At 39.3% G+C, this 27,252-nt stretch overlaps 1 protein-coding gene across 10 annotated transcripts in view; it reads left to right on the top strand.

Annotated features, from left to right (window-relative positions):
* Nucleotides 1-27,252, top strand: part of TRPM3 (transient receptor potential cation channel subfamily M member 3) — a 409,666-nt gene that overhangs the window by 361,477 nt on the left and 20,937 nt on the right. For 5 of the 10 annotated variants that reach the window (XM_057402153.1, XM_057402146.1, XM_057402144.1 and 2 more), the window contains 8 exons: nt 384-413; nt 1,542-1,831; nt 2,690-2,918; nt 5,305-5,472; nt 14,010-14,150; nt 17,869-17,997; nt 20,107-20,358; nt 25,715-25,889. In XM_057402153.1, the coding sequence (XP_057258136.1) occupies nt 384-413; nt 1,542-1,831; nt 2,690-2,918; nt 5,305-5,472; nt 14,010-14,150; nt 17,869-17,997; nt 20,107-20,358; nt 25,715-25,889 (1,414 nt within the window). The remainder of the gene's footprint in view (nt 1-383; nt 414-1,541; nt 1,832-2,689; nt 2,919-5,304; nt 5,473-14,009; nt 14,151-17,868; nt 17,998-20,106; nt 20,359-25,714; nt 25,890-27,252) is intronic. The other 5 variants (XM_057402147.1, XM_057402145.1, XM_057402151.1 and 2 more) reach the window with 2 other exon arrangements.

Genomic DNA, 27,252 nt, shown 5'->3' with positions numbered 1-27,252 from the left:
CCACAGCAGTCAACAAAAGTGTGCCATGGGAACGGCCAAAACAATGATGTAATCCAGAGGAATCCATTCATGCATTAGCAGTATTTCCTACCTCTTTTCCATGTTGTACCTGAACTAAAATGTGTGTCTTCTATTGTGTGTTTTGGTGAAATAGGATCAAACTCAAGGTTGAATTAAATATATATATAATTATTTGATTTATGTATGTATGTATATTACATTGCATTGTGTATGTATCACCTATATTATACATTATCTATTAAATACTCTGTATTATATGTTGTACATCACATTACGCATGCATGTATGTATGTATACACACATAGTTGTAATTTTTCATCACCTTCTGGGAGAAATAACATTTTTCTAACTTTTTTGTACAGCCAAAAGCCCTGAAACTGTTGGGAATGGAGGTAGGCGACCTGTGATAAATCTTAATGTCTTTCCCTTCTTTGACAAATGTACACTATATCAAGATAATGTTTAAATTCACTGTAATGAAGGCACCAAGAGTTGTTTTCAAGTTTTGTATGAGAAATGTGCCACACAAATTGTATTTTTCATCCAGATAACTTTTTTACGGAAGGGTCAGATTAAGAAACATTTCTTAATAAAACTCCAGTGGATAGGCAGCAGAAAAGAATGCTCTTCCACCTCTATGGATCATTTTTCTTGTCACGAAGATTAAACAAAATGTTTCAGTCTGTCAGGCCAAGCAGAATTCCAGTCAGATAACTATATAACTGTGAAACATGTTCAGAGAAACAAAGCAGTTGTGGAGAATGATGCAGAAATCTTTACATGGGCAAATTTTCTATTAGTTTTGTTGACAGTTTTGGCTACCACCATGCTTCAAGGAGATAGCATGTTTTCTTGTTTATTTATTTTATGCAACTACTTTCATTTTGCTGTCCACAGATGCAGCCCAGAATAGGTCAGCTTATCTGATAAAAGCAATAGGCTAAAATGGGAAAAAAACTAAAGCCAGTAGAAAGAACTAAGTGATGGAGAAAGAGGGATAAAAATGCAGTACAAAGGCAGGATGGAATGATGAAAGGAGATTCCCATTCTTTTAAGAACTTTTGAGAAGATAAAGGGAGAAAACACAAGAATAAGCAGGGAGGAAGTCTTCAGGAGACCATAACATCCCCTGAATATGTACTTTCTGGAGGTGGAAAGAGGTGGATACATTACAACAGATGTTATCTTTAGGGTGCCTTCTTAGCTTATTTTAATGATCGCTTTTCCAAAATGGCTCTGGGTATTGTGTGACTGTGGTCTGTCTGCTTAGGAAGATAGAATAGTTCAGTGATAGTCCAAAGCTCTTTTTCACTTAGGTGTGAGGTTACTGACTTCTCAATTACAGTGCATGGACCAATACATTTTTTTATTGTTTTCCTGTTTTAAATATTTTGTCCAAAAAAATGAAGGGGCTGGCCTGCAGGGAGTATGTTTGACATCTCAGGTACTGACTCCTATACACTGTGTGAATTGGTTCAGTTTCTTCACTGGTGAAAAAAATTTTTCCATGATTCTCACAGGATGATGTCCCTTTGCGGCGGGGGAGAAAAACAACCAAAAAAAGAGAAGAAGAAGTAGATATTGATTTGGATGACCCTGAGATCAACCATTTCCCCTTCCCATTCCATGAGCTGATGGTGTGGGCTGTACTGATGAAGCGTCAGAAGATGGCCCTCTTTTTTTGGCAGCATGGGGAAGAGGCTATGGCTAAAGCACTGGTGGCCTGTAAACTTTGCAAAGCTATGGCCCACGAAGCATCAGAAAATGACATGGTGGATGACATATCCCAAGAGCTGAACCATAATTCCAGGTGAATTTTCGTTCATGTACACTTTCCTGGGTTAAAAAAAAAGGAAGGGGGTGTGGTGTGATGTGAGGGGAGTAGGAGAGGGAGAGAGGCTGCTGACCATGCCTGCAATTTGCTTATCTGTACCTTGCTTTCATTTCTAATTTAGGAAAAACACAGTCCCTTTAGAGGAAATCTAAATAGCTTTTAAACAGCCTGTGAGACAGAGAAGCAAGATTTGCTACCAGTATAAGTTCTGAAATGAGAAGAGAGTGAAATATGTTTTGTCTATGTGTTCTTTATGAGGCTCCAAGAATCAGGTTGCAGCCTTTCTCTGTGCTTTTTCAATACTCTATTCATCCCAGGGAGAACAATTATTGAAATCCTAATTAACGTAATATTGAGCAGAAGTGTTAATTAACCAAGAGCTCATGCTTAGGTGAGCAAGCCAAGACACTAGATTCCATCGTAATCTTTCCTGATGTTAAAGGCCTGAGACACAGAATTTAGAAAAGAGTATTGGACACTCCTTTTTCCAGGAGACTTGACCACTAACTCATGGGCAAGTAGTACAGAAGCAATTCTCTAAGCTGCAGATAACCAGAGGATTTCAAGCAGGAAATGTCAGGGAGGTGGGCAGGCAGGTGGGAGCAGACAGCTGGTAGGTGTGGGTGCTCACCACTGCTAAGTCAGGGCACTTATTTATATGCCTATCATTAACACTCACATTTGAAAATGTGGGTTTCCATGTGTACAGTCAACATCACGATTTGCATGATGGAAGGTGATGCCTCCCTTGCAGAGGCTGTCAGTTGCAGAGGGATATTTTCTGCAGCAGGCTGCTTAGGCTAATGGGAATGAACGAATGTCCCCCTGTTGCAGGGACTTCGGCCAGTTGGCAGTGGAGCTGTTGGACCAGTCATACAAGCAGGATGAGCAACTGGCAATGAAACTGCTGACCTATGAGCTGAAGAACTGGAGCAACGCCACATGCCTGCAGCTCGCAGTGGCAGCCAAGCACAGGGACTTCATTGCTCACACTTGCAGCCAAATGCTGCTCACGGACATGTGGATGGGTCGTCTCCGGATGCGCAAAAATTCTGGCCTAAAGGTCAGTACTGTTTTTAAATAAAAATAACGGTCAGTGGAGTTCTCATAGATGGTAACAAGGTAATCTTCAGAGCCTCCTCTAGTGTCAATGAGAGCTATCAGAAGAATTGAGCCACGGAGTTAGTATGTCACCCTGCCTGGTGACTTGAGGAGTTAGCCAAGGATTTTAAAGATACATAAAGAAGAAGGATGTGTAAATGAATTAACTGTTAGGGAAAGGTGCTGATCTGACAACCTTCCCCAGGACAGGCCAAAGCAACCAGTACAGATTTTGTTGCAATCCCCTGCCAGTCTTTCTAATGACTGACCTGAAGAAACTACCTTAGAGTATCTAGAGGATAATTCAAATTTCAAAGCTGTTTAAGCTTTACTTCTACAGGTAGCATAACTGCTAACAGAGTAACGTAAATTCTGAGAGATAAATTTGTGTCCAAGGGCTAGTATCTTTCACCTTCACCAAAATACTCACCAGTCAGTACCTAACCAGGGCATGCCTTTTCCTCCCAGATGACTGAGAAATATTTTCATCAAGTGGTTCTCTCTCCTGCACTAACCAAGTGTGTAAAAAGTGGTAACTGCTCAGCTGTCTTCCAGTATGAAAAGATGTTCAATAATGGTGAGAATGCTTATGAATACATGCACTGTCATTGTACTGGGTCTAATGCGATGGAAGTAGTTGAATAAGTGCCTGATAGCATCCTCATCATACTCCTGCAGAACTGTGTATAAATATTGTTCTGCTTACTGATAGAAGGCGCTCTCACATTCGGAGACGTCTTTACTGCCTATTTTTCTGACTTGACCCATGGGCCCATTGCCCTTCAGGGGGACTGCTTCCTTGTTCAGTGCTTGGCTTTGCAGATACTCAGTTTGGGTAGTTGGGGATTAGTGTAGCAATACATTTCCCACTGCATGCTTTCTTCTTTGCAGCATGCATCTTTTAAACCATAAAATGTAGACCTTTCTTTCACAAAGAATAACCAAAGGTAACAGATTCTGTTTCCTTTCAGCTTCTTGTAACATCAGGGCTTCACAAGGGTCCCTTACTCAGCTTTCAGCTTGTGTTTTCACTGAAGTTCATTAGCAGGGCCTGTTTAAAGCTAAAGCAGTCTACAAGCTATATGATCAAGAGGCAGCATGGCAAATAAATTTGCAAGCATGAGTAATGAATTATTTCCCATAGACAGTCTTCTCTTGTTGAAACTGGAAAATGGATTAATGTGATTCTTTAGAGTCTCACTGGGGATATATAGCACCAGTGGGAGAGGGAGAGGCAATTGCTAATCCAGCCTATTCTTAAAAATAGCCTCTCTGGGAAGCCAGGTCTGCCTGTAACCACCTCACCCTTTTGTGACAAGTTCAGGAGCAGTGCAGGCAGCTCTTCCAAGGTAGGGCACAGCATTCATATACGCTAACTGCTCCTAATTGCAGAATCTTAATTGGATGCTTAACACACATGCTGTCTGTCGATATGATGAGCATAAGCAGTCATTGTCTCTGACCTGCCAACAAGCTAACTACATGGTTTCACTGTCATTTAGGGAGAGATTTATAACAAAATAATTTTCCATGACATTACAGCAAAACCAGCGAAAGCTATTGTGCTTGTGAATACAGACAAGCCACTTCTTTTTATATTATTATCATATCTCTTCTGTTATGCTACTGTTTTAACTCCAAGCATCATTCATTGCATATATCCACTCAAGGTAACAATGGTTTCTTCACTCCCACATCATGAGAGAGGAAAGGCAGAAAAGAATGAGCTGGCATTAACGTGGGCATTACACATCTGCTAGGTTACTGAAGCAAAATCTAAGAGGACTGCATAGCTAAGCACATCAGCATATGCTATTGCTGGCTTTTCCTTATCTCCTCAGATCCACACATGCTTAAACCTTGACTATCTGTGTGAACTAAGTATATGGACACTGAGACCTTGAGACCTATTAACCCACTCTGAAGAAATTAATATTGCTTCTGTGTCATTTACACCAATATTGTCTATTATGTAAAATGCGGAAATTTTCAGGTCCAAGGTCTGAACATCCCCATGGTCCTACCTGCAACTGACCTTATGTAATATTTTGTAAATATGTTCTGGTATATAATAATATGCATCAGATGAGGAAGCAAAATAAAAGTATTCAAGAGAGGCAATTTGCCATAGCATGCACAGCAATGCTAAGAGAAGTCACAGGCTTTATTTCACTATGGACTTCTGATAACTTTACCCCAACTGATGAACTCTATTGTCATAGAAACTCACGTGCACACATATCTTCCTTTTCCTAAATGTCCTGAGGGGGTTTTTCCTTTTGATGAGAACTATCATGATTGTAATTTGTTTGCTGTGATGATTATTGTTATCATTATTATTGCTTTAGGTAATTCTAGGAATTCTACTTCCTCCTTCAATCCTCAGCTTGGAATTCAAGAACAAAGATGATATGCCTTACATGACCCAAGCCAATGAGATCCATCTCCAAGAGAAGGAGCCAGAGGAACCAGAGAAACCAGTGAAAGAAAAAGAGGAGGAGGACATGGAACTCACCGTAAGTGTCAACAATAAATCACCAGCCTCAGTGCTGTCAGTTTGATATTCCCACCTCTGTGGGTGTTGCAGGCTATCTGACAGCTAAATTTAGCAGATGATAGGATACCACTCTTCACACTCCTCTTCTGTGAGACTAAAACCAGGCAAGATGGCCTCATTGTGCCTTGATGCTGCAGCAGTGCATGGTGATGCTGAAGCATCATGCTGTGATGTAATATCCTCATACTTTGATTCAATTTGATGGCGCATTGTCTGAATTAATGAGTTTTCAGAATTGAAAGAACTCAGCTATGGTAGATGAGTGGCCTCTCTGATAGACAAGAATACTGCTAAATCTTCCTTTGGGTGGAAATGTCCAAAGATTCGTAGAAGCTAGAGATTATTATTTTTTTTCTTTTGATTAACTTCATTGGAGGGCAAGTAAGTGTGCAAACAGGCAAGAAAAGTATGAAAACATGTTTTAAAATTCTTTATGAATTTATGTTCATTGCCTCTCATACTTACACACATGAATTTTTTAATCCACTGAAGACATTGTGAGTAGCTAGACAGATCATCCCTTAATAGCAGGTTCTGCAGCTCAACAGAATTGTGACAGAGAAGACTTGGATGTATTAGTACCATAGAGGAATAATTTGCACCACAAAAAGAATCAAATAACTAAAGTTCTGAAAACTGTACAAGTCAACTTCTAGTCTCATGATCTCAGGCTCAATTGACACTTTGTAATTTGGGCAATTATCATATAAGCTATCATCAGACCTACCTTAGCTTAGTTTGGTTTGTGGTGTCTTTGAAAGGCTTAAAACTCAACCCCAGTTGGTTAACGTCAGGATAGAGGCATGGAACAAAAAGAGATTTTTCTGGTTAATTTTTTTTTTTTGAAAGTAAAAAAAAACAAAAACCTAGACTGTTTCCCACAGGCAAACAGCAGGAGCTGCCCACAGGACCCCGTCTGCAGGCAGGCAGAAGGACCTGCCTACAGGACCCAATATGCAGGCAAGCCGAAGGAGCAGCCCACAAGACCCACCTACAGGACTCATTTGCAGGCAAGAACCTGGCTGTTGGGAAGGACCAGAAGCCAGAATAGCAGCAATGAGCCATTCTCCACTCATTAGCTACTAATTGCAGTTTACTATCTCTGGCTTCTGATCCAATTATGAAGTGCCTATTCAAATCAAATAAGCACTTTGCAAGCTGCCTTTTTCTTGGCAATGGGGAGAAATTTGGGAAGGAAGTAATTTCCATCTTTTTGCAATTATCCCAGCTCCTGGTTTCTTGTCTACAATGCTGTGTTTCCTATATACCTTCTGACTCCTGCTACAAGGAAGTGATGTGTGAACTGGATCTGCTTTTCCAGATGAGCTTTAGATGTTCCCTCCTTTCTCCCTTTCATGTGCTGACAGTCATTTTGCTCTTCCCTGTCATTGACTCTGCCCTTAACTCTTTCAAATTCGATGCATCATTCTAGTGAAGTTTCAGACACTTACAGCCTTTTCTGTAAAATAAGAACTGTTTCTATGGAGACCAGCAAGTTTAGAAACAATATCTTTGGTACGCTACTGCTGACCTAATATTTCTGTTTGCAATCTGCACTGGACTTTTGGACTCTACTGCTTCTTCACCAAGGTGCCCTTCAGGGGTAAGGAGAGATGATTTGTTGCTAGCAAAGAACCCTTTGCACATATTTCTGTGGTTAGATGCCATTGCCAGTTGTATTTAGTCACCTTCAGGTACCATGTCAGGGAGAGTATTCCTACCTGACATGTTTTAGATAGAAGAAAAGAATTTCAGACTGAAGTTATGCATTGTTCCAGCCCTAGTCAAATGGTCTGGCATAAATTAGGTTGGGTCTCTTCTCCACTGATAAGATGATGCCTGAAAGACTCTTTGGAAAGTTCCTCTGTGAAGTTTCCCTTTAGACACACTTAAATTTACCTTATTCATAGTTTATTAACATTAATAATTGATTGAGATATGATATCACAAATGTTTGATCAGTTGCTGAACAATGGGACAATAGATCAATCACTCAGCCTAAACACTGTTTGCAACTATCGTATACAGAATGACGTACCTATTTTTCTTCATATTTTTTTTCCTTTCAGGACAAACAAATAGTTTATTTTAAAAATTATTATTTCAGTTTTTTATTCATTTACTTCACTGGCACATGTTGGTTCAAAATATTTATAATTTTTTTTCCATGGTTTACATTTCTGAGCTTTGTTCAGCTTAAAACTTAAAATTGAACTAAAGCTCTTTTTGGTCAATGTCAGAAGTCCATTTCTGGCAAATTATGTATCATCCAAAAAATCTGCCTAACTCTGTTTCTGATCGTTCCCATAGAATACTTCTCAAGTCTCTGTATTCCTATAATATTATGCCCATATGCAATTTTTGCTTTTAACTACTGCTGAGTAAAGAGATCAGATCTAGTCAAGGTCTGTTCATTGATTTCTTATGAAGTCTTGTGTGCCCTGCACTGCTAAGCCTGCGTGATTATTGATAGGCCAAAAGAGATAGTTTCTCTGCATAAGTGCAGAGTGGATGAGGTGCAGGGCCACAACGATTTTTGTGCTGGTTTACACCTCATTTGTGTGGAATAATGTGATCACAGAGACTGTAGCAACAGTGAAGTAAGCCTCTGTAGAGGTGCATTTTCATGCAAGTATGTGTTTGTTTTATGCTCCTCTCAAATGATCTGGTGGGTAGCTGAACATTTGGATATACTATAAAGATGTAATGTTTATTCACTGTAAACTACTTGTTACTCACACCTGCTTTTAACTTCATAACAGATATATGACGGCTGGGCACAAATTTCTTTAACACCTAGATGCTAGGCAACAGGCTTCCCTTACAACAACTACCCACAGAAACATAGAATCATAGAATAGTTAGGGTTGGAAAGGACCTTAAGATCATCAAGTTCCAACCCCCCTGCCATGGGCAGGAACACCTCACACTAAACCATGTCACCCAAGGCTCTGTCCAACCTGGCCTTGAACACTGCCAGGGATGGAGCATTCACAACCCCCCTCAGCAACCCATTCCAGTGCCTCACTACCCTCACAGTAAAGAACTTCTTCCTTATATCCAATCTAAACTTCCCCTGTTTAAGGTTTAACCCGTTACCCCTTGTCCTATCACTACAGTCCCTAATGAAGAGTCCCTCCCCAGCATCCCTATAGGCCCCCTTCAGCTACTGGAAGGCTGCTATGAGGTCTCCACGCAGCCTTCTCTTCTCCAGGCTGAACAGCCCCAACTTTCTCAGCCTGTCTTCATATGGGAGGTGCTGCAGCCCCTGATCATCCTTGTGGCCCTCCTCTGGACTTGTTCCAACAGTTCCATGTATTTTTATGTTGAGGACACCAGAACTGCACACAATACTCCAAGTGAGGTCTCACAAGAGCGGAATTGAGGGGCAGGATCACCTCCTTCGACCTGCTGGTCACGTTCCTTTTGATGTAGCCCAGGATACGGTTGGCTTTCTGGGCTGCAAGCACACACTGAAGCCAGCTCTTGTTCAATTTCTCGTTGACCAACACCCCCAAGTCCTTCTCCGCAGAGCTGCTCTGAATCTCTTCTTTGCCCAACCTGTAGCTGTGCCTGGGATTGCTCTGACCCAGGTGTAGGACCTTGCACTTGGCATGGTTAAACTTCATGAGGTTGGCATCAGCCCACCTCACAAGTGTGTCAAGGTCCCTCTGGATGGCATTCCTTCCCTCCAGGGTATCAACCAAACCACACAGCTTGGTGTCATCGGCAAACTTGCTGAAGGCGCACTCAATCCCACTGTCCATGTCACCGACAAAGACGTTGTAACAAGACCGGTCCCAACACCGATCCCTGAGGGACACCACTCATTACTGGTCTCCAGCTGGAACATGCTTGAATACTGCTGTCACCAGTTTTCCCTCAGCACCAAGGAATTATCCACAGTTTGTCCATGGAGCTGCCAGTCATTAACCCTGAGCATTAGACATTCAGGAGTAGGTCATTAAACATATTGGCCAGAGACATTTTGTATTTGTACAGGCCTGATCATGTCCTTAATCAGTTGCTGTATTTTAGGTCAGCCAGAAAACACCACAGTCTACCTTTCTCCCAAAATAACACTGATTCTGGAAGCCATGAATAGGAGCATCATTATCCCTATTCAGTGCCTTATTACTCGGATATTGGAGTTCCCTAGTAAACAGTCTTGTTTCTGAACACAGAATAACTCATCTAAGTCCTTTAGAAGATGTTTCAGTTGTTGTTTTTCTCATTTTGTTCTAATTTTTCAGATTGAATAGGAAGTTTGCACTTGAATTTGGACTTTTCAGTAGCAGCAAAGCTAGTTTTGTGGCCTCTGGGCTCACATTATCTCATCTATCATATGTATGTATGGCTTTTTCTCCATGACAAGGACTAACCAAATCTTACATCACTAAAAATACAGTTCTTAGGATAGGAAGGGTTGAAGACTAGTGTCCTTGAGCCCCTGGCCCATCTCACCCTCGCTGTTGGAGGATGGTGCTCACAGCATCTCACAGGCCAGCAGCAAAACACCCCTTCAGCTCATCTAGAATACAGCAGCGGCAGACAATGCCAGTGGCCACGAGGCAGAAGTGCTGGCACTCTCTCTAAAGAGGGATCTCCCTCTGTTTCTCAGGGGTTTTGGAAACCTCCCATACTGACACCATACAACTGCCTTGGCACTCTTCATGCCATTTGCCATGCCCAGCAGCCAGGACTGAGCTCTTAGTACTTTAGCCCTGCTCTTCTGAGGCTTAAAATACCACTGAGCACATGCAAAATGCAATTTTGCACAACTGTAACTCAAAGGCATTAAGCCTTTCCCACTACCAGTATTTCAAGGAAGAGAACAGTAATCCTAGAGGCAGCATGTCCTTATAAAGCTTAAGATACAATAGGGTGTGCAGAGGTGTGTGTGTGTGTGTGTGTGTATATATATATACCCAACTATGTACTGTTTCCACACTAGTTCTGTGTGGATATGGGGTAAGCCTATATGTATGTCCTGGTTTCAGCTGTGTCTTATCTCAGCACATGGGGTCTACATGCTTTTGATTCTCCTCCCCATCCCACCCGGGGGAAGGAAGGACGGCATGAGCAAGTTGCTGCATTGTGCTTAGCTACTGACTGGATCTAAACCATAACATGTAGCATTTAGATTTCACTAAGAATAAAATCTGAGGATCCTGTGATCATTCTAGCAGGACTGAAATTCCTGTTATTTAATTATAAATAGTATATTATGGGATTATTAGCATATATTAATGCAAAAATGCACAACCCCTGACTGTCCTGGCTGCCTATCAGTGAGTGGTGAACAGTCCTTAATTGCATAAACCAAAATCTGGAGGAAATAAATAGATAAATAAAATAAATAGATAAATAAATAAATAAATAAAGCAAACAAATGCCAAACCAGAACCCTGATTAGAAAAATCTCCATGAAAAACTGTGCACACATCAATCCCCTGAGGCTAAAATGATGCAGTTGTACTGTACTTTACAACGTAGTTGAGCTGCTGTCAGGCTTACCTCGCATGACTCATGGTGAATCATGGACAAAATTGCGTATTAGAGAAAGAGATGCCACCCACACAGAACAGTGTCTTGAGTCATTCCCACCCTACTGCTTCCCGCTCCAAGGGAAAACACATTTGTTCACATTTGGCATTGCAGCTATTCTGTTAACACAGTCATTTAGGTTATTTCTGTATGTTTCTAGTGGGGAGGCTTTTCAGTTTGTTAATACTGTGATAAAATTAACAGTCAGGACATCAGGTCAAATTAATCCCCAGCCATCTCAGAGCGATTCCCCATCTGTAGCATGGAGGAGGGGAGAGGTTAGTATTACTTGATAGATTTAATTCAAAAATAATTATAACAAGATAAAATTACAGCATCATTATCAACAAGAAAGCAATAAGCAAACAGGAAATCAGCATTCATCAGCTAAACTAGAAATCCAGGTACCGAAAGAGCATTATCCTAAAAACATCTACAACTCACCGACTCCAGTGAGATCTAAGGGGTATCTCAGAATTAGTAAATTTATTAAATTGTGAAGGATTTAAACTCTGTGAAATAATCCCTTTGACTAAAGCACGGCAGTGCTCATTTGTTAAAGCTGCCAGAATTCACTTTAACTCTGCTGCAAAATTCTTGAGCACCAGAGGACAGCAGAGTCAAAGCCTTGGGAAAAGCTATGGAAAACTGTAGCACCAGATGGCAGCTTTCCCTAAAACAGCATAAGGATGTAGAGTGCAGCAAAAAAATTAATACCTTCTTGGGCTATAATTTTCCCAAAGCATTTAGATCATATTCCACTTTTTTTTTTCCTAAAATAGACAATCCATGCTATAGATCAGGGATTGATTTTGTAGACTTCAGGAAGTGATACCTGGGGTTCTGCTATGGTTGTGTAATCTCTGCTACTATAGTCATATCCAGTAAGTCTCATGTTCTTGCAGACTATCTGCTTACCTAGTAAGAACCTTTCTCTTCTGCTTAATGGCAGACTTCATCTTCTTTGGGTATTATGAAATTCTTGATGGAATTTAAGGGCTTTTATATGCTCTGTGACAACCATTAGGAGGTATTATATTTAATTTTTAAACATGCATTTTTATCTAAATTTTAAAAAATTAACATAGAAATCTGCAGGCATAAATAGGTAAAGGAAATACATAACTTCATCAAAGCAGGCTATGGTTTTAAGAGGATGTCAGTACAGTATACTTGTGTCCTGAATATTTATTCTGTTTTATTAAAAATGTGCAGGGCAACATCTGTGTGAAGTCAGATTCAAGAATATAAGGGACCACATGGAAAGTACTAATACCAGAGGAAAAAACTAACATCATAAGTGAAACAAGTGAGAAATATTAGGCAAAAGCTATCTAGGGCCATACACAGTCCTCATGTTACGTTACCTATGCTGACTGAAAGAAAGAAAAAAAATATTATTCATCAGGTTATCATTACAAATTACTGTTTTAGAGGTCAAAAAACCTATATGAATAGCTCCACATGAGGTCTAAAAAAAAAAAAAGAAAAGGAAAGACTGTAATTCTTACTTTGAAAGATATGAGAAGCCCATCTCCTGTTCCTGCAGGGCACTAGAACCAGAATAAGTAGCTCACCTGAAGCTGATTAGTTAAGTATGTGCTGAACATCCTGTTGAATCAGAAAGCACAGAGATAGATAAAAGACCTCTTCATTGAAAGACAATATGCCTGGCATCTCATTGTTCTCTTTACAGGCTTAGTTTTCCACATTTTTAAGTTGCAGATGAGAACATTATCTTCAGGGGTGGTGAGAGTTTGCTTCAGTTGACATAAAAGTATGAAAGTGCCTTGATCTACCTGTAGAAAAACATTATAGAAGCATATAAGTAAAAGTATTATTGTGCAATCACTGCATACTTAGAACAGTTGCGTATCAACTCTTGCAGTTGCTTTCATGTGCAAAAGTGTTACAATATATAGATGCTGCACAAACTAAGTAGTAAGAACTTGCTCAGGGTACAGTGACCTAAAATCTACTCTTAGTCTACTATTCACAAAAAAATTGCTTTCAGGAAGAACATTTAATAGATCATGATGTACTCTAAGAAGGAACAGCTTTTAAGCATTAACTTCAGTGAGTATATAGTTTAGCCATGCGTTCCACCTCTCTGCAGCTGACCATAAAGTTAAGTAAAGAAAACATCACCATCTTTTGCCTGTTTGGTTTGCATTTATAGCTGAGGACTTCTTGAGTACATGTTTCTGGAGCTCAGCTTAACTCTCTAGTGGGTCTGATTCATGCCAGTAAGATCAAACCTAACAGAGTCAGTGCATGAGCAGTCTGGAACTTCATTATGGAAAAAGCTACTATCATGCAAAAGGATCTTCCAGTCCAAGACAGTGTTGCAGTGAACTCTACTGGTTGGTCCTCTACATTCATGTCAAGTTCCCTGTGGTGTCATCACCCGTAACAGATCCAGTGATCAACACAGAAAGTCACTGGCTTCATTGCTTCCAATCCAGCAATTGCTAACTCATCTTTCCCCCTGTTGTTCTCTCTCAGTCTCAGCCTTACGAACTTCTCTTTGCTTAAAACCAAAACTTACCTGTTTTCTGTCTGCATCTGTTTACTCTATGGAAGTACACCACAAAAAGCTGTTGTCAGGTAAAATTTTTGCTGTCTATACAGCAAAAAGGAGCAATGTTCTCCACATCTCATTTTCTGTTCATCAGTCAAGGATTGCACTCAGGTGCTGACAGATGATGCCAAGGCATTGCTATTTCGATTTACAAAGTATTAAAACAGAAGCTTCCCTGCAATGAAAGATAATCTGAGAACAAAGCATTTTATACCTGGCTATGGTCACCTAGTTTTGCCTAAAGATCAAGAAATCACAGAAGTTTTGAATAGTTTCATTTTAAAATTAAATTAAAAAAAAAGAAGTAGCTGTGTAAAAGCTTTTTTTGTTTTTCACAAAGAAAAATACAAAAATGTTCTTTCTTGTAGGCAATGCTGGGACGAGGGAATGGAGAGTCCTCAAGAAAGAAAGAGGAAGAGGAAGTTCAGAGAAGGCACAGACTGATCCCTGTTGGAAGAAAGATTTATGAGTTCTACAATGCTCCCATTGTTAAATTTTGGTTTTACACAGTAAGAAATCTTTCCTGTTGTATTACTGCTCTTTGGACAAATATGGAAAGTGGATTAAGGTCATCTTGTGTGTTTCATTGAAAGCCTGCGTCTGTATGCATTGGAGGGCTTACCTGTAAATAGTCTAATAAAAACCTTTCGTGAAGACCAGCTAGCACTTGCAAACCTGCCTAATGGTTAAAATTTGAATGGCTTTGTATGTTTTTCTTCAAACACAACAATAAGGTAGTTTGCTGTTCCCAAAAAATTCCCTATAAGAGAATTCCCAGTAGGAGAGAGCTCCCAATAGTAAATGCAGTGGAAGGCTGGGCTGAATCAGGATATCAAATTGTATAATAATTGGTGAAAACAAGAAGCAGATAGAACATACCTGTTTTCTTGGAACATATTCTTTCTTTGTTCTGTTTTGACTAGTCTACAGAGTGTCTTTCAGAGTGTTTGTGTAAATACCGACAAGATAACAGAGACATGAATAGCAGTTATTGTACATTTTCCTGGGACAAATTATATCAAATCAGTATAATCTCCTTGTATTATAAATAAACAGATCTTGCAGATGGAGCAGGAAAAAAAAAAAAAAAGTCATATTTTTACTAAAGTAAGACAGTGGCAAAAACTTTACAGGGTATTCTCACAAATAAATTAACAACTGCTTTATTAAAGTTACTATGTGGATACAAAGTGTTTTGGCAATTAGTCTTTCACTATCAAGCTGGAAGCAAGGATTAGAAAGAATTCCATTACCATCTCTCCTACATCAGGTGCTTTCTGATATTTTCATTTGAAACTGGGGTGATGGAGTAGAGATTAGTTATTAAATTGCACTAGAATTTAGAAGGATGATATCAAAAAGTAAAATGAACACTGAAAGTAATCCTTTCAGTCTCCTTGGCTGGAATATTCAATCCCAGTTCAGATCCTGCATCATGTGACAGGTATGGTTTGAAGGACACAAAAAAAGAGCAAGAAAAAATGTTTCAGGATTTCTGTAAAACTTGACTTAAGGGGAAGGATTTAGGGAAGTAAGGTTGTTTTCTCGGGAAAAAACAAGTCTGCAGAAGGCATGTAATAGTTTTCAAATAGGAGTAAGTAGCTGCAGAGAGGAACAAAATGGCATAATCTCCAAATCACTGCTAAACAGAACAAGAAGTAATGATTTAAATTGCAGCAAGGCAGTTCTAGGTAAGATGTTAGGAAACAGCTTCTAACTCCTCTGACAGGTGCTGTCATACACTGTGTAAAGAGATGGTAGAGTTTCAATTATTAGTGATTTCCAAGTCTGTCTTATAAAAACGTGTGTCCATTGTGATACACTGTAATTAATGCCATCTCAGCACCATGGAGTTGGCCAGAAGATTTCAGGTGGTCATTCACAGTTATATTTTCCAGCATTCTGCTAAATGCACAGCAAATCACAAAGAACTCATCCTTCTTGTGAGAAAAATTGGTTGCTGAGATCAAGGCAATATGTCTACAGACAGCAGGAAAAACTCACATCAACAGAGACTAAACTGTCATGGACAGCTTGTGCTAGCAAATAGCTCCAGTTTGGCAACTTGGAATAACTGCTTGCTGAACTGTGTGGCCATTGAACATGAATCAGGCTGATGAGTCCAGAAATTGCTCATCAGCAGCCTAGTCTCATTATCAATTGCAATATGTATTATACACAACCAGAAAAGTCTTCACACTGTAAACAGAAAGAAGCATCCTGGCTCTCCCTGTTAGTTCAGTTCTGAAATGGGAGAAAAAGATCAATATTACATTTCCATTTAGACCTGTTCCTACAGTTTTGTGTCCTGAGGCAGGTCTCAATCAAGGTCACTTACTAAAGCTGGATCTTGGCTGCACTGAAGAGCAAATAAAGGTGGATTCTGGCTGCAGTGCCTGACCAGTTGGTTATACTGAGAAACTCCTGGAGACCAAAAGCAAAAACATTCAGATGGGGGTTAAAATTGCACAGGCTGTCGCACTTTTACGAGCACACAGGCAGAAGTACTAATCATAGGTTTCAAAAGAAATCCTACAAATTTTACATTCAAAAAAAAGCAACCATACTTATGGCTATTGTATGCCATGTAAAATAATTTGATTATTCCATATCTGCCTATCTGCTATTAGTCTATAGCTATATCCATCTTCATTCTTAAAATGCACAAGAGTGGGTTAAATGTGGGGATCTTGGAGTAAGTAACATTTTGACTCAGCAGATGAGACAAAATAAACAGCTTTTTTTAAAGAAATTAAATTAGTCTTTCTATCTGGACATGCAGTAGTTTCAAAACATAACTACTGTGGTCTGGTTTTTGACTGTTACATTGAAAACCACTTTCAATGAGTCTTGAGTACCAGCATGGGCAGCTGTATTGAGGTTTGACCACAGTGTTGATCAGGACATCCTTCTGGAAGACAGGAGCAAACTGCAGTTCCATGGAAGGAGAAGAAAGGTGTCACTTCCTATCTGAAAGGCTTGTTCCTTGGATCCTTGGGCTAAGGTGGTGCAGTTTCAGCATCATTTTATTTTTAAATCAAGATCCTTTTTTCCTTTTCTTTTTTTCCCAAGCAAATTTTTTCGGCAATTTTCAGCAAATTTGAATTGCAAACGAACAAAAAAAAAAAGTATCAAAAAACCTTTAGTTACATGGTGGGTCTTGTGATTTCTGACACCTTTGTAACGTTAATGACACTATTCTTTTACCATACTAACTGCAAATGCTCACCAAAGACTGCTGAGTCAGACTAAATTGGTATGATTATTTGGCATAATAATCAAGGAGATTTAAGAGGAGGTATGTTAGTGGCAGAGTCACCTGGCTTTTTGCACTACTATAGTAGAAGGCGTAATTTCATCTAGGGAGGTGTGCATGCAGTTCTGCCTTCCCAGACAGAGTTTCTGCTGACTCAGCTGGCACCCTAGATGTTGACCTAAGTCAATATTGCTCTCCATTTCCTTTAGGAGTGTTAAGGGAAGACCAGACTCTAGACATGAGCATTGCAATCCACCATCGTGCACAAACTGAGACCAGTGAGATCATTTCCTCCTATGTTTTATGTAGACAAGAAGCAGTGTTTCAGCTGACTGTCTTCTCTGTACTGATAGTTATGGCTAATGTAAAGAAATCTCTCAAGTGTCCTTCAAACCAGCAACTGGAAGAGAAACCAAAACGCTGTGGCTTTTACACACAGCAGAAGTGATGTTCACTAACAAATACAGCTGGACTATAAATCCTGTTCTGTGAGACACTGAGCACTGAAATAACCCTACCGAAAAGGACCTTCTGGGCCACAGGAAAGGCTTGTGCAAAAAGAGTTTGGAAAGCCAGAGTCAACCTAGAACAGGAAGAAAAACACAGAGGACTGGTGTTGGAGGAGTAAGGCTTTATAAGCAGATGAGGGAGAAATCTTCAGTTACGTAACTTGGTTTGGTAGTTGACATAGTGGTATCAGACTTCCCATCACTGTGGGATGATCCAGGGTGACTGCATTAATAAAATTTTATTGGGGAGGCAGATGTAGCTTGAGGAGAGGACATTTGTGCATGTAGGTTGCAGAATACACACTATGTGATTTAATGTGAGCATTTTCAGGCAACTCAGAACACTGGTTGTTCTTTTGTCTGTTTGACTCTGGTTACATCAGAATTAGGAATATCAAACCAAGAATCTGGGTCAGTTATATAAATATAGTGAGTATTGATATTCATTTTGTTTCTTTACAGCTGGCATATATAGGCTACTTGATGCTTTTCAATTATATAGTGTTAGTGAAGATGGATCGCTGGCCATCTACACAGGAATGGATTGTCATCTCATACATTTTCACTCTGGGAATAGAGAAGATGAGAGAGGTAAAATCACTGCAACCAAAAAAGACAGAATGAAAAAGGAACAGCTTTGGTTTGGTTTTTTTTTGCTTCTTGTTTTTTGCTTTTTTTCGGGGGGGGGGGAGGGGTGTTGAATATTTGCTTTTATTATTTTTCTCAGGACAATTTTTGATGAACAGGTTTATCATAGAATTGCCTTTTTTTTTCAGAACAGCAGATGGATTATTGAAAACACAGCACTAAAAAAATCTATCTTCCTTCATTTCAAAATCAAGTGTCTCTTTCTTTTTCTCCTGTTTTCAAACTGCTGTTTGATACATAATAGCATTCACAAGTATGACCACCTTTCTGATATATCTCAAAACATAGCTATATTCCTTGAAATGTGGCCCAGAAACTGAAGTTTGCTTCAGGGAGAAGACAAGGAAATATGCTGTAAAATAATGGACAGAGACTTGGGGATAGCGTGAAAAACACATGTTCAGCTTCTCAACCCGAACAGAGTTCATTCAAAATTTACAGCTGTTCTGTACATCCACATGTGTCATGCAAAGGATATAAGTAAAACCAGCCATAGCTGGGAGAAGATTCAGATCCACATTGAATATTGCAGCACATTTCTAAGAGAATTTCTCCCTTCTAATCATCTTGAAAATTTTTGCTAATTATGTCAAGCAACAGCATGCATCTCCCTAAAGACGCTAACACACACATGTAGAGCAGAGACAGCATTTAAGGTGGCACTCAGTCTGTAGGCAGAGGGAAGTTGTTCTGCCATCCTCCCCTCATGGTCTCTCCCACTTGCAGATACCACTGTGCCCTTTCACTTGGCCAAATGCACATCTATTCCACAACGACACCAGAGGCCAGATTCAGCCCTGATGTGAGTGGGTGCAAATCCTGTTGACCTCAGCTAAAACAGCACATTTGTACCCCTGGGCTTAATTTGTTTCCATCTGCATTTGTATTTTCTGCAGCAAATGCTTTTGAGGGCTAGACTAAAAATGGTCTTGCAACAACCACTTAGACTTCAAAGGCCGATTTCAATCACTGTATGGTAAACTCTACCTTATAAAAAACAGAGAAGAAAAAGAGGAAAAGTCACTACTTGTGTGGCCTATAATGAGAGTACTTCACTAACCAAAAGAAAACCAGTGGCAATAGCCACACAAGGACTCTGCAGCACTGATGGAGACAAAACACCACTGGCTCAGTAGATGGGAGGCTGCTGGCAGGAATCGTATGTGCCATTTTTGTCTAATCATTCACCCCAAATTGTGCTTTCCACAAAAGTTTATCAAGAACATTTGTCGTAATGGATTTCTAAGCAGATGTGGGAGATTGTTCACAGAAGACAAGCCTAAAATTCACTCTGAAAATGAATTATAAGAAAATTATAAGAATAGCATTCATCTTTTTAAGGAACTGTATGAGTCTGCTCAAATGTTCTCAGGCTAAATTTAGAAAATTAAAACAAACAGCTTGTTAACTCACTAAAAGCTACGAATTATTCATAGATATCACTTGAGGAATAGTTTCAACAGTAATTTAGGAAAACAATCAAGTCTCTCAAATGATCTTGCAAATAGAATGGCGATAAATTATAAATAAAGATTAATTATTTTTGTGAATTATATTCTCAGCTGTGGAACTTGATTTTCAAAAATAGGTCCAAGTAGTAGCTAGTATCTCTCTGGATTAAATGCTAAATCCAGATCTTAATGGTTATTCATTATTTCTTGACAGTTTGATACACATTTTAGAATATTTTTTCTTAAAATTACAGCTTCTTCAAATGTTAATTTTCTGATGAAATATCTTTGTACATTTCTCCCTCTCTATCAAGACTCTAAGTGGGGTCAATAAATTTGAAAACCAGAAAGATATGCATACATTTCTTCTGATTTCATGGGTGTTTTCATCCTTTTAAGTAAATTGCACATAGATACAAGCTAAAAAAGATTGAAATGGAATATTTCTCAAAAAAATCAGAGAGTGCATGAGGCATTTATACAATAGGAGTCTATCACCTTTCCTTTGGCCTGTGTAGCATATATCTGTTTACTATAGATTTCTGCAAGCTTATATTAAGACAGCTCAGCTCCTTTCCTCTCCATTCCCTCTGTCCTTCAGATATTGATGTCAGAGCCTGGGAAGCTGTTACAGAAGGTGAAAGTTTGGCTCCAGGAGTACTGGAATGTTACTGACCTCATAGCTATCCTCCTGTTCTCCGTTGGGATGGTGCTCCGTCTGCAAGATCTGCCACTGCGGAGCGATGGACGAGTGATATACTGTGTTAACATCATTTATTGGTATATACGGTTATTAGACATCTTCGGAGTAAACAAGTATTTGGGACCATATGTTATGATGATTGGGAAAATGGTAAGAGAAGTAGTATACTCTTTTTATGTTTTACCAGCATGTTCTTGACTCAGTGCATTTTGCCAATGATATCATTGCAGATTGGTCTGTATTTTTCCTACACATCAGGATTTTCATGCAAGCTAGAAGTCAGTGCCTTAATGAATCAAAACCTCATCACAGATTTCCAGAACTGAGGATTAGACTCTCTGTGTTCTGTTACATAATGTATTACTTGTCTTTCTCTGACATCTCACATCTCTTCAACAGCAAAACCACCCATTTACACCTTTGCACCTCATTTGAAGAAAATACAAAGGATGCTAATTCTCAACTAGTTGTGATGGAGGGAGGTTTGTTAAGGTTAAAAAAGTGTTCGGTACCTGGTACCTTAAGACTCTCAAAGTGTGTTTAATAGGCGTGGTATATTCAAATCTATAATGGCTGTGATTAAGACTGTGACCTTTCTATAGTCTGCTCCATGTCGGTATGTTCTTCCATCTTTCTTGTTCAGGTGTGTTCTTGTGAGATGAGGAATCCATTCGCATAGCTGCAGCCTCTGTTCTCTGGCCACATCATGTACATGTACATGACATGCCAGGAATATGAACAGTTTATGTAGTAGTACATGCATATGTACATTACATGTATGTAATAGTACGTACATACAGGAAGAACCAAGAGGGATTGCTACCAGATGTATTATTTTTGACTTTTCACCTTTTTCTTTTTATGTTTCAGTAGAAATGTTGCATTAAAGCAGCAGTTTACACATACGAGTTAAAGAAAATGGCTGAGCCTTCCAGATGCATGTCCATGCCGTTTGAGTTCTTGCACATGTAGCTAATACACATGCTCATGTTCTATATGCAGTTATTGTGTAATTTGTCACTGTTTCATGCATTCTGGGGTTTAAAATTTATTTAAATATATATATATTTAAAAATAAAAAAATCTTGAAGCTGGTATTCAGTAAAAAAAGTAAATTGAATACCAACTTTCCTACATATGCTATATCATTTATATGTGGACAATACTCAACAAGTTCAAATAGGACTTCTATCCACCCTTCTTCCTCACCATAGTGGGAAAAGGGCACATATATGAATGCATGAATTGGCACCCTCCTTGATGTTACATTAGTCACAACAAGCTCAGTCACTCAGTGATTCTAAGCAGGTATAAAATTGAAATGTAAAATGTATGTCCAGTTAGGCTTCCTACCCAAGAAGTGACAGAAGAACCATTGCTTAGTGGAAAAAAAAGAAAAAAAAAAAAAAAAGGAAAGATAGAGGAAAAACACAAAATAAAGTGGTTGTTGAATCATCATGTCCTGCAAACAGGATTCTGAAGTGGGCTGCCTTCCTTCAGGGAAGCCAGTAGGGTGTTGATGTGAGGGATTTTACAGTGCTCCAGAGTACAGAGGTGAAAATACTCAACAGTTCTTGCTGGCGTTTACTGTAAAAGGACAATAGGACAAAAGAAAGGACCAAATACCAAAAAGAAAACACTGCATTTTCATCTGTTTCTTTCATGCTCCACTTGGACTATGTCACTCCATTGGGGAATCTGGTTGTCACTGGGACTTACACAACACACAATGTATAAAACTCCAAAAAAAAAAACAACTGCCCTCCTCGTCTGTTGTATTTTTCACAGGTGCCTTGAACAAAAAAATCCGGAGTTGTGGTACTAGCAAAGACAGTCTGAAAAACAGTTCAGTAATAAACAGACTGGCCATGAATAACAAACTTTGAGTAGCCAGTGTTATGGACGGCTGAAAGGAGTCCAGCTTCACCAGTAGTATCAACAGTAATTTATTTTTCTCCTGGGGTCGACACAGGAAGACAGTGGTTGAAATCAGTAAAATAATATCATTTCCATTCCTTTGTCATCCTTTGTACAACAAATCAAGCCTCACTCCACCAGCCTCACCAGCCTCTGTAGGCCCAACACCCACTCAGACGGTGTTGAATTTAGCTACCAGAGTACTCTGAAGGTGTGGGTTAAAGGAGGAAAGTTCTTTTTATTTTTTGCCTTCCTGTTAGTTGGTTTTCATACTTCATCCACTCAGCAGCTCTGACACATCCACTTTCCCCACACATGCAGTGCCCAACTGGTTTGAATTACACAAATTTGCTTCTCACATCTGTTTTCTGGACCACTTACTCCCCTGTGTAATGGCCAGTCCATTTATATCATTCACAGACTTCCCTGGGAGTTGTACATGCTTGCTTGCAGGCTACAGTGGGCTCCCTTGAGGATTTTTGTTTAAATCCCATATCCATTTACTTCCTCGTGTTCTGTCTTTTTCATCTCATGGTCTTGCAAGTACCATTCAGTACTATGGAGAACATCGAGCTGGTTATACATATTACTACAAAGTGTTACGCGTGTTTCTACGGAGTAAGCCCATCTCAGCTTTTGAGTTCCTGAACAGACCATGTTTAGTGCCTGAACTTTTATGATGAGTTTCTACTCTAAGTATGTTTTAGGCTCAGGAGGAAAAAGTTGATTCTTTCCATCTTTACAATGTTAAGGAACTTTCTTGTCACCTCCCTCTACATTGTATCCAACAAAATAGCTGTAATAGGTTTTGCCTCTGGGCATCATGAACAAACATGTAAGTGAAATTAAGCAAAGGATAGGAATGGGCTTGAGTGGTTTAAAACCAATGGGATAAAGCAAAAGTAAGGTTAGGGGAAGGAAGCTGAATGCTGAAGGTTGTTATTATCTACTAGTTTCACTAACAGGGTATGTTCATTATAATGTGCTTTGCTGATCTCTGCACAGTGATAGAATTACAGGGATGAAATGAAATCACTGTAGCATGTTGAGAGTCCAAGGTATATCAGTTCTCTTACTGTGTGGGAATCTCTACATTTTCTTAGCTTATGTGCAATTAAAAAAAGGAAACAAAAATAACTTTATAAAACTGCGCCAACAGTTTCTTTGTTTATCACTTTTTTCAAATAGGTGACTAATGAGTTCTGCAGAATGATTGAAATGGTCATTGCCTTATTAAGAAAACAATTGTAGTGTGACACTACAGGCCAAAGAGCCCGATACAATGTCCACTAGAGTCAGTAGAAATTCATCCATCTCTTCACTAAATTTCAGTCAAGCTACCAAGGTTTTAGGATACCCAGCCAAAGGGGGGAAAAGCTAATATGCAGCTTCAATAGAGCATAGCACTGAAAATTTCATTTCTTGCACCATGAGGTCAAACCTGTAATTCCTAATCAAAAACACTGGAAGGATTTAAGAAATTGTTTAAAATTGCTGCCAAATACTCATTATGTTTATTTATTTGCATGACATGTTAAAATAGGTATTATATTGCATCATATCGCTTTATGTATTTCTACCTGAAACAAGTTTTCATCAGAGAAGAAAGGAAAAATCAGTTTTATCTCCAAATTCCTTCCCTAAAAGCAGTAAGAACTAAATGTGGTTGTCCATTTCAGGATGCTGTCTGAGGTACAATGAACTGGAATCCCTTTTCCAGCAGGTTTTCTTGAAAGATTAACAGAGAAGGAGTAACAGAGGAATGTTAGTGATTTACTTGTCTTTTTTTCTTTAAGGCATTTCTTTTCCTCTCCCATGTCCCAGACTTGGGACGGTTTTGTTGTTCTTTTGGGGGGTTGGGTTTTTTTGTTTTGGTTTGGCTTGTTTTTTGCTTTAATGTGTTTTTATGGACCTCAGGACTTCTTTTTTTCCCAGATATTTTTTCACTTGTCCCCAGTTCCTTCTTTCCAGCTCCTTGAAACTCTCTTACCAGAGCATTGCCCTATAGATGTCTTTCTCCTACAGCCTCTCTCTCAGGACATGTGAATATCCTTTTCTGTATGCTGATATGCTCTTTTCTCTCTTAGATACTTTCCCACTGTTACTTTGATCTCAGGTCACTCTCCTTGTGCCTTAAAACTGAAGAACCCTCTTCTACTGGCTTGTCATGAGCAACCTTACTCCTGAGCTGCTTCAAGTTAGCAGTGGAGTTACAAGGCCACCAGTTGAAGTGCAGATTGCTTGCACACCTACCTAGCGGGGAAGGTAGAATGCAGCTGAGACAGAAAATGCAAAGACTGAAACTCATTAGAACTTTGAGGTTTAGAGGAGTTTTGGGTTGAGTTTTGGCCAGAAACAAAAGTTACATCCAAAGCTGTGAAAAAAAACTGTCATAACAAGCCTTGTAACTGAAGACCTGTAAGTCTGTAACTAAGGATTTTGAAGGGATCTTTACTGTGGGGTGATGAGGCACTGGCACAGGTTTCCCAGAGAAGTTTTGGCTGCCTCATCACTGTCAGTGTTCAGGGCCAGGTTGGATAGGGCTTTGAGCAACCTGTCTAGTGGAATGTGTCTCTGCCCATGGCAGGGGGTTTGGAACTGAATGATCTTTAAGGTCTCTTCCAACCCAAGCCATTCTAAGATTCTACAATTCTATGATCTTACCAGGGACCTAACAGGACGCTCATTATTTTTACCATCATTTGGGGTTAGAAAGCATCTCTGCTGTACCTGCTTGATGGCCATTGCTTTGCTCTCTGGGAGGTCTTTTCTAGCACAGCTCATCTTCTAATTTTCAGCCTCTATTCAGCACCTCCTAGTATTGTTGTCCTACTTTTTCCAGGAACATTTTGAATGGGTAGGCACTGTTTGCAAGCACTGGTTAAACTTGTGCATGTGCTAATGAGACATTCCAACAATGGAGAAGAATAGTTGAGTGTCTGTGTTATCTGCATTACTTTTTTCAAAAAATATGGTCTTTGTCAGACTCCCCCACCAAGCTGATTTCTAGTCCAGCCAGTATCACAGCTTTCCTTTCTCACTGTTACCACCATGGTGTCCCTTCTGTTGCAGTATCAGGCTGTTCTGGCACCCATTATTCCTTACATTAGATGCAGCTCCCTTCCTTTGCTCCACGACAATGGCTACCCGTAAATAAAATAATCCATGTCAGCTCATGTCAACTGTTTTGATACAGTTTCCAGTAGATACCTATAAACAATACATCATCTTTTGACCCATGACCAGGCCAGACTGCTGATTCCAGTGAACCTACATTCTTGTTCAGGGAACTGATGTGGCCAGACGGTATCTTATATTGCCAAGTCTATGCACAACATTTAAATTGCGTTTAAAAGAAACACTGGATAAAACCAAAGATACAATAATACTGCTTCACTTATTTGAAAGTGAAATTTGTTATGTGTAAAACTGAGAATGGCTTTTCAAATTTGTTTTTGAAAATTCTGTTTCTAAGATTTATAAACTTTTTTTTTTTCCCAGCATATAATAACAGAAATATGGACAAATATGTTCCTCTAATTCTTGTCCCTTCTCTCTTTCTCTCTTTCTTTCCTGTCATTACATTCAGATGATAGACATGATGTACTTTGTCATCATCATGTTGGTGGTTCTGATGAGCTTTGGTGTTGCAAGACAGGCTATTCTCTTCCCTAATGAGGAGCCCTCATGGAAGCTGGCGAAAAACATTTTTTACATGCCTTATTGGATGATCTATGGAGAAGTGTTTGCAGACCAGATAGACCGTAAGCAAGTTTATGATTCTCATACTCCAAAGTCAGGTATCCAACTTTGATCAGATGATGTCCTATTAGATCATGTGTGTGTGCTCGATAAATGGCTCAGGGTAGAGGAACTCCTTCATCACAGAGAATGGTCCCAAAAATATTTGTTCAGCTAATATTGGGATGTCAGTTTCTGAATGTGCTTCTGGTATCACTTCACAGCTATTTACCCAGAAGTCTGTAATGCTAAATTATCTTGCATATAAAGAATGTTTTAAATGGTTCCTTTTTACCAGTTGGTAATATCTTCGCAGGGATACACCATGAATTCTTTGGTATACCTAGGACGTTAAAAAATCACTTCTTTTTTTTTTTTTTCTCATCCATTTGTTTGATTTTTGACTTAAATACTTTTTACCTAACTTCGTACTGATCATCAAATCTAATAATACTGGATTAGACCTTCAGCTCCTGCACTTCATGAGTATCTAATCCAATGTGTTTTCTCTGTTGCCTACTCACTGCCACCAGCTTTATGCTAAACCATGTGATGCAATTCTTTAGGGACAGTAGACATTATTAGAATTTTGCTTTATTTATTTACTGAAAGGCGTGGCTGTGCTCACGTCAGTGCAGACAGAACAAAAGCTAGCATTTTACATACTGTCTCTGAGGATTCATTTGGCTGGTGATCAGCAGAATGCCAGTTTTCTATTTAAATTAAACCTTCTGATGCCACCCAGTGCATTACAGCAAAGGAGAGGGGAGGTCATAAGAAATTATTTGTAGATGCACAAACTAAAAATCACAAACAATGTATCTTTAGCAATCACAGACATGCAACTGATGTTCATCATTCCCATTTAAATATGCATTAACCTTGGCAGCGTTTAGAAGTATCTTTTCCAGTGGCAGATGCCATCCATTAAAGCTCCGTTTAGGATATTCCTTTTCATCCTATGCACCACCTTAGGAAAGGGCAGTGTTTTCATAATTTATCTTCTTGTTCAGTATTGACAAAGTTTGAATGAAAACGGTGCTGATTTCTCCTGAGTTGGTTACGGTAATAAATGTATCTATATGACCAATAATTTCCCCAACTTAACAGAGTTTCAGATGGAGTGACATATACATATCCATGGCAGGTATTTCAGCAGCTCCATGTTCATTTCTGTACTGCTGGTTAGCACAGAATCATTACTGTGGATACAGGTGAAACCTCTTTTTTATATTTACTTCCCCACTTTATTTTCAGAGGCAGCATGGCATGCAGGGAAGCAAACAAATACCTAAAATCACAAAGCTTCTCACTGAGTTGATCTTTTTACCTGGTTCCCTCATTTTTATCCTTTTTCCTTTTCTTTTCTTTTAACAATTCATTGCA

Source organism: Pezoporus wallicus, unplaced genomic scaffold (genome assembly GCF_028554395.1).
Source record: "Pezoporus wallicus isolate ANWC-B61680 ecotype Strahan unplaced genomic scaffold, APGP_CSIRO_Pwel_v1 contig_6275, whole genome shotgun sequence".
Lineage (NCBI taxonomy): Eukaryota > Metazoa > Chordata > Aves > Psittaciformes > Psittacidae > Pezoporus > Pezoporus wallicus.
This window is presented reverse-complemented; position numbering and strand designations above follow the sequence as displayed.